This window comes from Saccopteryx bilineata, chromosome 4 (genome assembly GCF_036850765.1).
Source record: "Saccopteryx bilineata isolate mSacBil1 chromosome 4, mSacBil1_pri_phased_curated, whole genome shotgun sequence".
In the NCBI taxonomy this organism is placed as follows: Eukaryota; Metazoa; Chordata; class Mammalia; order Chiroptera; family Emballonuridae; genus Saccopteryx; species Saccopteryx bilineata.
The window spans coordinates 290,875,778-290,891,471 of record NC_089493.1 but is presented as its reverse complement, the minus strand read 5'-3'; the positions used below and the strand labels follow the sequence as shown (position 1 = coordinate 290,891,471).

Genomic DNA, 15,694 nt, shown 5'->3' with positions numbered 1-15,694 from the left:
GTTCATTTTCTTTAACTCCCATTGCCTTATCTCTGTCATCTTACTCATTCTGCAAGTTGTGTTGAATGAAGACTTCAAACATCAAAGAGATGTAGGTGTATTCACTTCAGGTTTTCTTAGAACCTCAGTACCTTCTAGAACAGTGTTTCCCAACGTGGGGCCCACGCCCCACAGGGGGGCAATTCGATAGTTAAGGGGGGCAATTTGAAAATGGACTCGACACGACTTTAACTCTTTCACCCCGGGCCATTTAAATGCAATGCTAGATATGGGTGCCAAATTTAACAAAAAATGCAATTCTTAAATAATTGCGGTAAATAATTATTAAGTATAATTTCGTTTGACGAGACCAAAATATCAACTGAGTGATTGGCGTTGTCAAGTAAACTTCGTCCTGGGTTCACTGCGGAGCGTGCTGTCTGCCGCGGGGAACCCTGGACGTTTTAAAAACTCGCTAAACAACGCAGTTATTCTCACCTAATTGGCCCATCGCAACTTCCGTAGTGTTTCACATCATTCAGTTGGTGTTAATTTGAAGTAAGTGTCAGTCAAAACTGTTGTAAAAGCTCGTTGATTTAATAAATATACATATATATATTGTATAGATATAATTGGTAAGTATTTTATTTATTTATTTATTTTTGTATTTTTCTGAAGCTGGATACGGGGAGAGACAGTCAAACAGACTCCCCATGTGCCCGACCGGGATCCACCCGGCACGCCCACCAGGGACTATGCTCTGCCCACCAGGGGGCGATGCTCTGCCCCTCCGGGGCGTTGCTCTGCCGCAACCAGAGCCACTCTAGCGCCTGGGGCAGAGGCCAAGGAGCCATCTCCAGCGCCTGGGCCATCTTTGCTCCAATGGAACCTTGGCTGCGGGAGGGGAAGAGAGAGACAGAGAAGAAGGAGGGGGAGGGTGGAGAGGCAGATGGGCGCCTCTCCTGTGTGCCCTGGCCGGGAATCGAACCCGGGTCCCCCGCACGCCAGGCCGACGCTCTACCGCTGAGCCAACCAGCCAGGGCCTGATTTTATTTTTATCAATATTAAACTCTTTATTAAGTACTTCTTGCATCGGGGCTAGAAAGCAATAATATTTTATAAATATTATTGGGGCTATAATAGTGCATGCACGACAATTTTAATTTTAGAAGCATAACTTTCCAGAAAATTTTGTCAAGTGGGAAAATATAGATATCTTTTGATTTGCGGTGGTAGTGTAGTAAATGTGTTATATACATTTAAATAAATATGAATTTTTAGTATACGTTTACTCTGTCACATTGAATATATTTTAACACATATTTTAATATCAGCATTTCTTAAAACGGTTCTTGAAAAAGATGACAAAGATGTAAAAGCTATGCCATTCAGTAACAATACTGTTAGAAGAATAGACAAAATGAGTTGAGGATATTGAAAAACAACTTATTGAAAAGCTGAAAACAAGAAAATTCTCCTTGCAAATGGATGAATCAACTTTGAGAGACAGTGAGGCAGTATTGATAACTTATGTAAGATATATTGATAAAGGACATTTTACTGAAGAAATGTTGTTCTGTAAAAGATTAGAAAGCACCACTACCTCCAAAGATATATATAATAAGCTAAAAAACTACTTAGATGTCAATGATATACCAATTAAAAATATAACATCTTGTGCTGCAGATGGTGCTCCCAATATGATGGGCAAGAAAAATGGCTGCTTAAAATTGATGAAAGATGCAAATCCAGAAATGATTCTTGTACATTGTGTTACTCATAGGGAAAACTTGGTAGCTAAAACATCTCGCCTGTTCTGAATGAAGTATTACATACAGTAATAAAGTGTGTTAATGCTATTAAACTAGTGCCAAATGTGAGCGTCTTTTCAAGCTATTTTGTGAAGAACAAAATGAAGACCATGTGAGATTTTTACTTCATACTGAAGTAAGATGGCTATCTAAAGGAAACTGTTTGAAAAGATTTATGGAACTGTTTGATACTCTTAGTGATTTTTTAAGCGACAAACCTGAAATGAAGTATCTGTTAACAATAGATGGTAAAGCATTTGTGAGTTATTTAGCCGATATCTTTGAAAAACTAAATATATTAAATAAGCAACTTCAAGGAACAAATAAAACTCTTGTCAATGCAAAAGCAAAGATATTTGGTTTCATTACCAATATTGAGTTATGTCAGAAACATATTAACAACAAAAACTTTAAACAGTTTCATTGGCTCCAAAAATGTGAAGTAACTGATACCGCTTTACTTGTTATTGTCAATCATTTGAATATTCTATTGGCTGATTTAAAAGAAAGATTTTCTGATTTAAAACAAATTGATTTCCCAACATGGATGATGCAGCCAATGTTAGTGGATTTGTCTGATATATCAAATATGCAGTATCAAGAAGAACTCGCAGAATTGCAAAATGATGAGTCAGTTAAAGCTTTATTTAATATCAAAGGAGCGATGGCATGGCTTTGTGAGGAAACAGAAATCAAATACCCAAATTCAACCAAATGTGCAAGAAAACTATTGCTACCGTTTCCATCTTCATTTTTAGCTGAATGTGGATTTAGTGCTGTAAATGATTTACTGGTAAAAAAAAAAAAATATCGGCTGGATATAACACAACGTGGAGACTTGAGACTAAAGCTAACCAAATTGGAACCTAATATATAATCTCTGTGTAGCAAGCATCAAGCGCAAGGATCACACTAAATTAAAATAATAAATTAATATAGAAAAATCTGTATTAAAATTATTTGGAATTTAAATTTCTGTTTTTCATTATATGTTTTGAAATTTTACTTACTGTGTTTTGTTAACAATTTCATAGTGATTTCTTCCTAGAACCTATCATTTATGTTTATTAAGTGAACAAATCAATTTTTTAATGTTAAAAATTATGTATGTTACATAGGGGGGGACATAAAAATTTTAGAAAGGTTAAGGTGGAGCATGGCACAAAAAAGGTTGGGAAACACTGTTCTAGAATGTCTTTGAATTTTATATTTATTGACACAAACAATATTTTTTAAAGTGAACTTTAAACAAGCAAGTGTGTTCAAGTGTCAGGTCTCAACCTCAGTCAGGGACATGTTGCTCTGTTGTCCTAGAATAATCCTTTTACCTCCCAATCATTACTTAACCCTGAAACTTGAAAATGAATATTTTTTTCTATTCAAACCTAAAGGTTTTTCCTTTGGATGTCTGTCCTGACCTAATATCTGTTACTTTTAACTCCTTGGAGGTCTTTTTCTTTTCTTCATTTTATTATTTTTTTGTGTGTATATGAGTGTAAGAGAGAGAGAGAGAGAGAGAGACAGGAAGGGAGAGAGATGAGAAGCATTAACTCCTAGTTGCAGCACTTTAGTTGTTCGCTGATTGCTTCTCATATGTGCCTTGCCTCGGGGGCTCCTGCCGAGCCAGTGACCCCTTACTCAAACCATTGACCTTGGGCTTCAAGCTAGCAACCTTTGGGCTCAAGCTAGTGACTATGGGTCACATCTGTGATCCCACTCTCAAGCCAGCTACCTTGGAGTTTTGAACCTGGGACTTCAGTGTCTCGGGTCAACGCTCTATCCACTGCACCACTGCCTGATCAGGCACCTTTCATCTCTTTTAATTTTAAATTTAGTGGTCTCTTGGACTTGCCTTGTGTATGTCTGTCTTTCCTGAGGGGGAGGGGGAGTACCCTGTTATAAACCAGAGCATTTATAAGCAAGGGTTACTGACAGAGCTGAGCCCAGGAGAGGAGCAGGCTTGAGCTTAGAGGAATCCCCTGCTTGCTTCCCTGGATCCTGTCTCATTACACAGTGAGCCTGCCCCTCCTGCCCCAATAGGATCCCCATTATTTCATGCTGCTGAAGTACTTTATAGTGAGAAAATCACTGATGATTTTTACTGAAGAAGGTAAAGGATCTTTTCTTTATATCAGTCTACTGTAGTCAACACTAATTTCTCTGAAGTCCTGTTTTTCACTTATCCTTGAATTATTTTCATTTTTTTCTCTTTAATTTTTGGTTTGCAAAGCAAATATTGCTCACCTTTAGCGTTCATAAATTAAAAGTGGAACCTTCTGAACATGTTTGTTTGTATTCTAATTTGATTTAAAAATATCTTTAAATAACTGAATTCTACAAATGTCTACTTTAAATGAAGGCCGAGGGGAATCTGGGGTTTGGTTCTGTTCAGTGGACATTTCTCAGTTCAGCTTTTTCCAGTGTGTTTGCTGGAACCACTTCTTGATCCCGTTCGATGTCTTAGTAAAGGAAAGGCTTTCCTAGCTGGGGGGGGGGGGGGGGGGGGAAGAGGAGGCTCCACCCACTCTCCAGCTGAGGTGTGTTGTTCGTTCTCTAGATACACAGCGCCAGCAGGGAACCCCCAGGGAAAACCTGGTCCTTTTAACAGTGGGGGAAGTGGAAGCCGCAGGGAGGAGCAGTGTGATTCACTTGGGACCAGACTCCGTGGATCAGTGGCAAGGTCTGGAACAGAGCTCAGAGTTTCTCGTTCCAGCCAGAACTCATTCTCTTTGGTGTGACTTCACCTCTGGGATTCACAGAAACTTTTACTTAATTACAACAACAGGCTATCAGCTTCTTTTTATGGAATTTTTAATGAGACTGTCATGGTGCATTTAGCCTAAGTTGTAGGGTCTAGCAGAGCGGTGACTTTAGGATTAGAAAGCGCTGCTGTGCTTCCTGCTTTTCCAAGGGCTTCGTGGACTCTCTCAGGGCTGTTGCCTCTGTATTTTTTACCCTTTTCTGTTCTGTTTCATGACCATGCAGGAAGTTAAGGTGACTAAAGGCAGCAGGTGCAGAGACTTGCTGTCTGCGGCTCTGGCGGACGCTAGCAGTAGCCTGAGGGGGGCAACCCTTTCTAACTGATTTGATGTGGACGGGGCTGTTCCTGACATCTCCCATGATTGCTACTCTTACTTACTTTTTTTGGGTGGCAGTTAAAAATAAAACCAAACCAGATGAACAGAATTAGCCATCTTGAATTCACTTGCATTTTTGTGTATCCTTTATTTATAAGGTTAGTCTTAATCTCTTCCTCCTCCTGTAGCCAACACTGTGTGTGTGTGTGAGAGAGAGAGAGAGAGAAGGAGAGAGTGTGTGTGTGTGTGTGAGAGAGAGAGAGAGAGAAGGAGAGAGAGAGTGTGTGTGTGTGTGAGAGAGAGAGAGAAAGAGAATGTGTGTGTGTGAGAGTGTGTGTGTGTGTGTGAGAGAAAGAGAATGTGTGTGTGTGTGAGAGAGAGAGAGTGTGTGTGTGTGTGTGTGTGTGTGTGTGTGTCTGTGTGTGGTGGGGAGATATAGCTCCTACCCCAGAGGAAACAAGTTAACAGCCATCATTTATAAGGTGGAATGATACTCTTATAATTGTTTATCCACACTTTAGGTTAAGTAAGAACTTTTATCAGTAAAATTTTTTTCTTTCTAAAAAAGTGTCCATAGTAGTAACCTTACTAATTTTAAAATGGCTGCATACACTGTCAGTGCTCAAGGCCACATCCAAGTCGGAACTGTATTGTATAGTTTGTCCTTTCTGTATTGAAAAATCAGCATTTGTAGTTAGTTTTGATAACATTGACATATATGGAGAAGGACATGTTTAAAAATATATGACGGCCCAGCCTTATATTATTTCATGTATTTTCATAGCCTTCTTTTGTTGCTATTTAACTTTTCCAGAGGAGCTTCTTAATAACTTTGCCCAGCAGCTAGGAGCCTGGAGGTTCTGCCTGTACTTTCTCTCCAGCACTAGGAATGACTATGTAATGATGTACAGTTTGACGGTTTTTGAGGTAAGTTGTCAGGTAATTTTATACTGTTCTGAAGAGTCTGTGGTTGTCACATTGCTGTGTCATTGGCACCAGACTTGAGCTTCGATGTGCAGGAGGCTGGGCGGCTGTGGGAGCTCAGCTCAGAGCCTCCTGCACGCGCTGCCTTGATCAAGACGGGGGGCTCCTGGCACCTTCCCACCTTTGATGGGCTTAGGTAGGCAGGTCATTTGTGGTAGTGTGTACCTTTGCCTTCCAGGTTCTCACTGAAAGAAGAGGGATGATTAAAGTTTGGGAGGAAGGATGATATCCAGAATACTATTACCCTAACCACAAGAGTTCTCATTTTTACCAACTCTCTCTCTGCCATGCCATTTTATATTCTTCCCCATTATTCACCAAGCCATTCTCCCATTTTTGAATAGTAAAGTTGTTCTTGTCAGTTTTTGATGGCTGTTAGAGACAGCAATGTCATAGAAAGTTTTTACACATGCAGCTTTTTGTTTCCATTAAATTATTTAGCAGGTCTTTCTAGGAATGGGATTGTTGTATTACAGGATTTGAATATTTTTATTACTCTTATTGCCAAATTGCCTAAAACCTTTGTTTAAAATCAGGGTTTCTTGTTTGAGGTGATATAGCTGACTGTTGGATAAAAAATTATTTGAGTGTATAGATTGCTGACATTTTATTTTTATTATTTTTTAATTTATTCATTTTAGGGAGGGAGAGAGAAAGAGAAAGAGAGAGAGAGAGAGAGAAGGGGGAGGAGCAGGAAGCATCAACTCCCATATGTGCTTTGGCCAGGCAGGCCCTGAATTTCGAACCAGCAACCTCAGTATTCCAGGTCGATGCTTTATCCACTGTGCCACCACGGGTCAGGCTAGATTGCTAACTTTAAGATGTGTATTTTTTTTGCAGAATCTGATCAATAAAATGTGGCTTGGGGTTCCATCTCAGGATAAGATGGAAATCCGTAGCTGCCTGCCCAAACTCCTTTTGGCTCACCACAAAACCTTACCTTACTTTATCCGGAACAAACTTTGCAAAGTTATTGTTGATATTGGCCGTCAGGATTGGCCCATGTTCTACCATGACTTTTTTACCAACATTTTACAGGTAAGGATATGCCTGAGGAAACTTTATCTTGTAAATAGTTTGTTTGTAGAAGTGATTATTTCCTTTTTTTGAAGAGAAGTTTAAGATTAGTATTTTAGAGGGACAGTAGTGAGGTCAGTATTGGATAGATTCACTTAATTTTGTATTCTTGAGTTGTGTCGCACATTTGTGCAGTGGAGAAAGGGTGGGGGAAACCCAATTGCTTTGTTAACCTCTTGTGAAATTTTGTTCAGCAAATATTTGAAAGCCTGTTAGGTGCTGTGCCAGGTGTTGAGTGGAAGGATGAGGCCTTCAGTAGTCATCGTTTAGTGGGGAGATGGTTATGCAAACAGTTCTCCAGCAGTGTGGCAGTTATTGTTTGGGAGTGTGTGCCGAGCGCAGGGGTGGCACGGCGTTCCGACCCAGGGAGCGGAGGTAGTTTCCTTGTTGTTGGCGAGGAGATGATGGTGGCGTGTTGGTATGGAGGAAGAGACTAGCTGTATGGGCAGGGGCCAGACCAGGATGGGCCTGGCTCGGGGAGAAGTTTGGAAGAAGGAGAGAACATATCACGTGTTTATGTTGGAATGACAGCTTTAGCAGTGGTGTGGAGTCCGAATAGCGAGAGGTGGGGCTGGAGTGCAGGCGGCCAGTAAGGCCGCTGCGGGTGGGGTCTGAGTGAGACGAGGGGCCAATAAGGCTGCTGTGGGTGGGGTCTGAGTGAGAAGAGGGTCCCGAGCCGAGGGGGGCCTGCCTGGTGGGCGGAGGTGAGGTGCTTGCTCTGTCAGTGCTAAGGCTCAGGGAAGGGAGGGATCTAGGATGTTTTCCAGCTTTCTGGCTGAGACAGCAAATTTTCCAGGCCAGGAATTAATAAGGAAGGAATGAATTTTGGTAGATGGTAAATTCAATTTGGCAGAAAATGCTTTTAAAATTTGTGTGTCTGACATTAGGAAATTGTAATCAGGGGTTTAGGAATGAGGCCTGACTACATGCAGGTCAGGATTAGAGGTTTTCAGGGAGTAACTAGGCGGGACCTAAGCCAAGAGGGAGATGTGTTCATTTGAATCACGTGATAAAGCTGGAAACATTTTCATATTGTCGAGATAGTCTTGAGTGTGCAGGCAGTGGGTATTGACATACAGTTTATAGAAATAAATTTTTAAAAACTTGGTATAATCTCAGTGATTCAGGATTTTCCAGAACAGTACCATTTTCTAACATTCCACTTGCTCTTTCTACGATCCATTTGAGTAATGGAGCAATTAAAAAAAATCCACTATCAATATATATATATTTTAAGCTAGAGAGAGAGAAAGGGACAGACAGGAAGGGAGAAAGATGAGAAGCATCAATTCTTCGTTATGGCACCTTAGTTCATTGACTGCTTTCTCATGTGTGTCTTGACGTGGGGGGGCTATAGCAGAGTGAGTGACCCCTTGCTCAAGCCAGTGACCCTAGGCTTCAAGCCAGCGACCGTGAGGTCATGTCTGATCCCATGCTCAAGCTGGTGACCCTGTGCTCAAGCCAGTGACCTCAGGGTTTTGAACCTGGGTCGTTAGCGTCCCAGTCTGACACTCTATCCACTGTGCCACTGCCTGGTCAGGCTGACATTTCTGATAATGATAATAAAGTGAATCTTTTCTTCAGGTATTGGTGAACAAGACCAAACCGGTTTGGGAATCAACTTCCTTATATGATCCTTTGCTTAAGTCATCTAAAAGGTTTTTTTGGCCTCAGTTCCATCATGGTCTGCTTGCTGTCTGGGGTGCATAGTTTTTAAATTAAAAAGAGTTTTAACTCTGACAGTTGGCTGAGACATTTGTGCAGTTTATGCCACTACCATATCAAACAGAGGAGTTGATTCAGGGCTCTGGAGAGACCCTTGCAGTTCTGTGTGTTGGTTATACCCTTTCTAGGCCACTGGAAAAGGAAGTAGTTGAAGTCAACCCCACCCCATGCACTAGCATACATATAACACCTTCGTAGAGTCTGTTCTTCAGATTCCTGAAATCCACCGAGCTGGCTCTGGTCACACTGTGCCTGCGCCAGGTAACTAAGGAATAAACAGCAAGCAGCATAGGAAGGAATTGCCTTTTCTCCTTGGATTGGTGGTGATGTAATAAATTGAACCATTCCAGTTGCTTATACTAAGAACCTGAACTTGACTTTCAACCTAAAAATGCTTATTCTGTTAAAATAAATTGCATAGATTACTTATGTTATGAGCTTAAATGATATACATGAAGATGATAAAGGAAAATACTTTCAATAAAACCTTTGTGGACACAAAGCTAGTGAGAAGTAAACATTTTATCAAGCTGTTCTTGCAATAGAGAGTAACTCATTTTCCAGCCTGTTTCTTGCCTGTCTTCCCTTCTAAATGATGAGGAAAAAAAAAGGAGGGGCTTTCAGATACATTTTCCATATTGTAGAAATTTATTTCTGGGGAACACAGAAGCATTTCATCATACCTGTAGGAAAGTGTATTGCCAAATAGAATATTCATAATATGAATCATTCCCAGCTGAGAAAGTAAGGTTGAGAGCTTTGGGGGAAATAGAAACATAAGAGAGAAAAGAAGGAAAGAAGTGAAAGAGGGGAAGTATTGGAAATCTTGTAAAATACAGATTGATAACCCAAAGGTCTCCAATGGGAAGAGGTGCTTATGAAGGGTCAGTTCTACTTTATTATGGGTGGGAATTTAGATGAGGGTTTTCTGTTCCTCCCCTACTGCATTAGCTTTATTGAAGTCGATGTTAGAAATAGCCCAAATTTGTAGAAAATGAAGAGATAATTTTTGGAGGGTGTACTTGAAATTTTAATATTTAAGAGAACTGATTGAAGCCTGGCTGGATAGCTCTGTTGGTTAGAGCATTGTCCTGATATGCAAAGTTGTGGGTTCGATCCCTGGTCAGGGCACAGGCAGGAACGGATCGTTGTTTCTGTCTGTCTCTCTCCCTTCTTCTCTCTAAAATAAATTAATAAATTTTTTAAAAAGAGAAAACTGATCTAAAAGTGTTTTAAAAAAATGAGGTAAAGTCTGTGAGTCACATCTTAAATGTCAGGTGGACAACATTATAACTTGGTGTCTATCTGTGTACTGTGTGCATGCTTACCACCCAGAGTCTGCTCTCCCTGCCACCAGAGAGAGCGTCTTCAATACACCATTAATTGCTGCTGCTTTGACATAATGCTGCTTCTGAGGGCAGGTGCAATTTTCAAAGTTCCCATCACTGAGTACTTTTGCTACTCTTTGGGGATGCACTTTTCCCTTGGTCTGCAATGGGAAGAGTGGTTTTCAAGGCAAAGGACAGTGCTGGGTGTTCTTTCTTTTTTTTAAAAAAAATTGTTTATTTAAGTCATTTTTTTTTCCAGTTACAGTTGACATATAATATTAGTTTCATATGTACACCCCAGTGATTAGACATTGTATAACTTATTAAGTGATCATCCCGGTACATCTAGTACCCCTCTGACACCATACATAGTTAGACTATTATTGACTGTATTCCCTATGCTGTACTTGACATCACGTAACTATTCTGTAACAGCCAATTTGTATTTAGTCCCTTCACCTTTTTTACCCACTGGCAGCTGTCAAAATGGTCTCTATCTATGAGTCTGTTTCTGTTATGCTTTTTCATTTATTTTGTTTTTCAGATTCAATTGTTGGTGGATATGTATTTATTGCTGTTTTATTTTTCATATTTCTTATCTCCCCCTCTTGTTTTTTAGAGAGAGAGAGATATGAGAAGCATCAACTTGTAGTCACAGCACTTTAGTTGTTCATTGATTTCTTTTCATATGTGCCTTGACCAGAGGGTGTGGAGCTCCAGCTGAGCCACTGACCCCTTGCTCAAGCCAGCGACCTTGGGCTTGAAGTACTTTTGAAGACCTTTTGGCTCAACCCAACGATAATGGGATCGTGTCGGTGATCCTGTACTCAAGCTTACGAGCCCATGCTCAAGTCGGTGACCTTGGGATTCTGAACCTGGGACCTCAGAGTCCCAGGTTGACACCCTCTCCATTTTTCCATCACTGATCAGACTCTCTTCTTTTTAAAGAAGATGCTTTAACATTTCATTTAATATTGGTTTGATAGTGATAGACATTTTTAGCTTTTCTTTGGGAAGCTTTTTATGTTCCTTTGATTCTGAATGATAGCTTTGCTGGCTAGAATAATGTTGGTTGTAGGGCCTTGCTTTTCATCACTTGGAATATTTCTTGCTAATCTCTACTGACCTGCGGTGTTTCTGTTGAGAAATCAGCTGACAGCCTTATGGGAGCTCCCTTGATGGTAACTACCGTATTTCTGCATGTATAAGACGATCCCATGTATAGGACGCACCTTAATTTTGGGGCCTGAAATTTGGGGAAAAAATGTATTACATAAAATTATTGAACTTAAGTTTTATTCATCATAAAATTCATACAACTCCTCAACAAGCATGAAAAAGCAGGAAATGCAATTAAAAAATCTACAACCACTGTATAAGGCCCACCCAGTTTATAGACCCCAAATTTTTTTTTTAATTTTTATTTATTCATTTTAGAGAGGAGAGAGAAAGGGAGAGAGAGAGAGACAGAGAGGGAGAGAGAGAGGAGAGAGAGAGACAGAGAGAGAAGGTGGGGAGGAGCTGGAAGCATCAACTCCCATATGTGCCTTGACCAGGCAAGCCCAGGGTTTCGAACCAGCAACCTTAGCATTTCCAGGTCGACGCTTTATCCACTGTGCCACCACAGGTCAGGCACCCTTTTTTTTTTTTAAAGGTGTTTATTTTTTTTTAATTTTTATTTATTCATTTTAGGGGGGGGAGAGAGAGAGAAAGAGAGAGAGAGAGAAGGGGGAGGAGCAGGAAGCATCAACTCCCATATGTGCCTTGACCAGGCAAGCCAGGGTTTTGAACCGGCAACCTCAGTGTTTCCAGGTTGATGCTTTATCCACTGCGCCATCACAGGTCGACCCCAAATTTTTAGGAAAAGGAGGGTGCGTCTTATACATAGGAAATATGGTATCTGCTTTTCTCCTGCTGCTCTTAAGATTCTCCTTTAGTCTTTAACCTTTAGCATTTTAATTATGATGTGTCTTGGTGTGGGCCTCTTTGGATTCAACTTGTTTGGGGCTCTGAGCTTCCTGGACTTGTATGTCTGTTTTCTTCACCAAGTTAGGGAAGTTTTCTCTCATTTTTTCAAATAGGTTTTCAATTTTTTATTCTCTTCCTCTGACACCCCCATGATATGAGTATTATTGGTATGCTTGAAATTGTCCCAGAGGCTCCTTATACTATCTTTTTCTTTATTGCTGTTCTGACTGAGTGTTTTTTGCTTCCTTTTTATTCCAAATCACCAATTTGATTCTCAGCCCCATCTATACCACTTCATCTTCTACTCCACTATAACTTATTCTATACTTCATTAGTGTGTCCTCCATTTCTGAGTGGTTCATTTTATGGTTTCCATGTCCTTTTTTATGCTGTTGAGGTTCTCACTAACTTCACTGAACAGCCTTATAACCAGTGTTTTGAACTCTGCATCTAATAGATTGCTTGTCTCTGTTTTTGTTCTTTTTCTGGAATTTTGTTCTGTTCTTTCACTTGGGAGGTATTTCTTTTCTTCTCATTTTGGCAGCCTCCCTGTGTTTGTTTCTATGTATTAGATACAGCTGCTGTGTCTCCCAGGCTTGGGAGAATGGCTTAATGTGGTAGATGTCTTGTAGGGTCTAGTGGTACAGCCTCCCAGGTCACCCAAGCTGGGCACTACTGTTGCCACACGCCCTTCTGCTGCCCTCCAACTCTCGCCTTGATGCCAGACACTTCGGTTCCTCCTCGTGTGCTCCTGGTGTCTTTTGAGCTGCTGCCCAGCTCTGGAGCTCAGAGGGAGTGAGTCAGAGGAAGTCCGTGTATGGGCCCTGTAAGAGGCACTGCCTGGGACTCCTGCAGCCTCTGTCTCCCCCAGCTGCTATTCCCATTGGTCTTTACAGCTAGAAGTTATAGGTTCTTCTCTCCCTGGCACTGGAACCCTGCACTGGAGCCCCTTACTCCTCAGGGGAGACCTTCACAGCTGAGCCAGGCCTGCTGATTTTTATATACCATACGTGGGTGTGAGACCAGACTGTGCTGTATCTGTGCTCCTCCCACCAGTCTTAGTGTGGTAGCTTCTTTAAATCCCTAGTTGTTGGACTTCTACTCAGCTGAATTCTAGGAAGTTCTGAATGATGGTTGTTCAGTAGTTGTAATTTTGATTTGGTTGTGGGAGGATGCGTGTACTGCATTTACCTACGCTGCCATCCTGACCGGAAGTCTATTCTGTATTTCTTGAAGTGGTACCTGGATGCAATTCCTGGTGTCCTCCTCTTCCCTAAGCTTATATTTTGTAGATTGAGTAACTAAAACATTTATTTGTATCAGAGAATGAACTGCATATAAAGTTAATTATGATTTAAGAAAATGGTCGTGCTCCTTTCTTAAATTGCTAGCTGTTTCACTGGTTGTATGTAGCATGTAACTCAATAGAGAATTTTAATGGCAACTTGTTTACTTCTACCATTTCTGGAAACTAAAAAAATAAATGCAGTGGTAACGCTTTGAATTCTGTGAAACTGATCAGAAAGATGTAAGTAGTGTTATGCTATTGAAGGTGTATATTTTCTCTGTTTCATGTTTAAGGAAACTTTCAGTGGATATTGCAGGCACTAGAAAAAATAACTTACTTTGCTGTATATTATCTGCAAAAGCATAACTGTAGTCATAGTTTAATGATGTGTATGTGGTGTTTCTGCCTGCCACTTGTTTAATCTTGAGCTTGCATGAAGCATAAAGCTTAGAAATGTAAAGTTGATGTACTGCCTGAATGTTAAGAAGATACACACATTGGTTTACACATTTTAATAACTAATAATTATGGGCAAAGTAACCAAGACTGTGTTTAGACTCTGGGCATGTGTAAAAATTGTCACGTTGGGTGTAAAAGAGTATTCCTGTCATTTTAAAGTTCATGGTATTAGCATTTTGTCTTTCAGATTAGAATACATGTATTTTGATTGGTTGAAAGGTGCATGAAGGTGCTCTGAGCCATGTTTCTTCTTTCTTTTTTTTTTTTTTTTTTTTTTAATTTTTCTGAAGCTGGAAACAGGGAGAGACAGTCAGACAGACTCCCGCATGCGCCCGACCGGGATCCACCCGGCACGCCCACCAGGGGCGGTGCTCTGCCCCCCAGGGGGCGATGCTCTGCCCATCCTGGGCATCGCCATATTGCAACCAGAGCCACTCTAGCGCCTGAGGCAGAGGCCACAGAGCCATGCTCAGCGCCCGGGCCATCTTTGCTCCAATGGAGCCTTGGCTGCGGGAGGGGAAGAGAGAGACAGAGAGGAAAGCGCGGCGGAGGGGTGGAGAAGCAAATAGGCGCTTCTCCTATGTGCCCTGGCCGGGAATTGAACCCGGGTCCTCCGCACGCTAGGCCGACGCTCTACCGCTGAGCCAACCGGCCAGTGAGCCATGTTTCTTAAGCAGGGATTCCTGTAACCTGCTCCCGTGAGAGTGAGCACACGGCACTCCACAGGGTTAAAGTTATTCTCTGCACCTTAATGGCTGAAACAGTTTACTCGGAACTTATTTTCTCCTGGCAGTTGATCCAGTCCCCTGTGACAACCCCCCTGGGTCTGATCATGTTGAAGACGACTTCAGAAGAGCTGGCTTGTCCCCGTGAGGATCTCAGTGTGGCTCGGAAGGAGGAGTTGCGGAAGCTGCTGCTGGACCAGGTGCAGACAGTGCTTGGCCTCCTGACAGGTGAGCGCGCAGCGGAGTGACGGGGCAGGCGGGCGCCAGGTGGTGCCCAAAGACGGAGGCCCGCCTGCAGATGCCCGGAGCTCAGGCCCTGGCCCTTAGTATTTTTGAGCAGGTGTTTTAGCTGTTACTGAGGCTGAGCATAAAAACAAAGAATGTGCTGCCGTGTTCCAGCACCAGCCCAGTGACTAGCAGTGGTAGGGTCTCAAAAAAATGTTTGTAATTTACTTTCCTTAAAGTCTTCCAGTAATTGGTCCTCACTCTTACTGTGTGATTAAAGAGGTATAGACCAGGTCAGAGGAATGTTACTGAAGTGCCGATGGCTGCACTCTGAGAAAGGTGGGTAGCAAGCACTTTATTTAAAATAATTTGTATTTAAGACTAGGAGAAGTTGGAGGAGTAGGGAGATATGGACACTTTAAATTTTGTGTGGGAGAAGTGAGACAAGGTGTGTGACTAGCGCCCAGTGTGCTAGGTTGTAGTTGTATGTAGCATTTTCTCTGCCATCTTGACTGTTTTATTAGAGCCCCCCTGACAATGTGTGAAGAGGAGAATAAGCAGAAAGCAAGGTGACAGTGAGCCAGGAGGTAGGGATGCGGCTCACCCTGTCAGGGGGCTGTGGCCTCTGGTGCCAACGGGGCCTGCTTGTTAGGAGGCGCAGCCTCCCTGACAGGTGCCAGGAGCCGGGGTTGCTTGAAAACATAGTGAAAAGAGTGCTCTTATCTTCAGCTCCTCTACCCAGGAATGTTTCTGGGTGTCGAGGAGTTTTTTTCTTTTTTGTGCGTTACAAAAGTGCTTGGCATGTAGTGGGCAGTTAAAGTTGGTTGTAAGAATGCTTTGTCAAAAGTAATCTTGTTACTTGCCCCCTTCCTTCCCCAGATCCCTAGTGGAAACCCAGTCCTCAGAGCATTCATTCAAGGCACTGACTAGCACCCCTGACTCAATGGTAGACTCCTAGGGTTAGGGACCACATCGGGTGCCTCTGCGTCCTCTTGTCCAGGTGTCACGCTGTAGTGTGATAGGACATTCCAGAACAGTTGCACACCCC

At 41.9% G+C, this 15,694-nt stretch overlaps 1 protein-coding gene across 4 annotated transcripts in view; it reads left to right on the top strand.

Moving 5' to 3' along the window:
- Positions 1-15,694, top strand: part of XPO6 (exportin 6) — a 122,283-nt gene that overhangs the window by 37,377 nt on the left and 69,212 nt on the right. For 2 of the 4 annotated variants that reach the window (XM_066275507.1, XM_066275506.1), the window contains exons 3-5: positions 5,682-5,794; positions 6,692-6,889; positions 14,490-14,649. In XM_066275507.1, the coding sequence (XP_066131604.1) occupies positions 5,682-5,794; positions 6,692-6,889; positions 14,490-14,649 (471 nt within the window). The remainder of the gene's footprint in view (positions 1-5,681; positions 5,795-6,691; positions 6,890-14,489; positions 14,650-15,694) is intronic. The other 2 variants (XM_066275508.1, XM_066275509.1) reach the window with 1 other exon arrangement.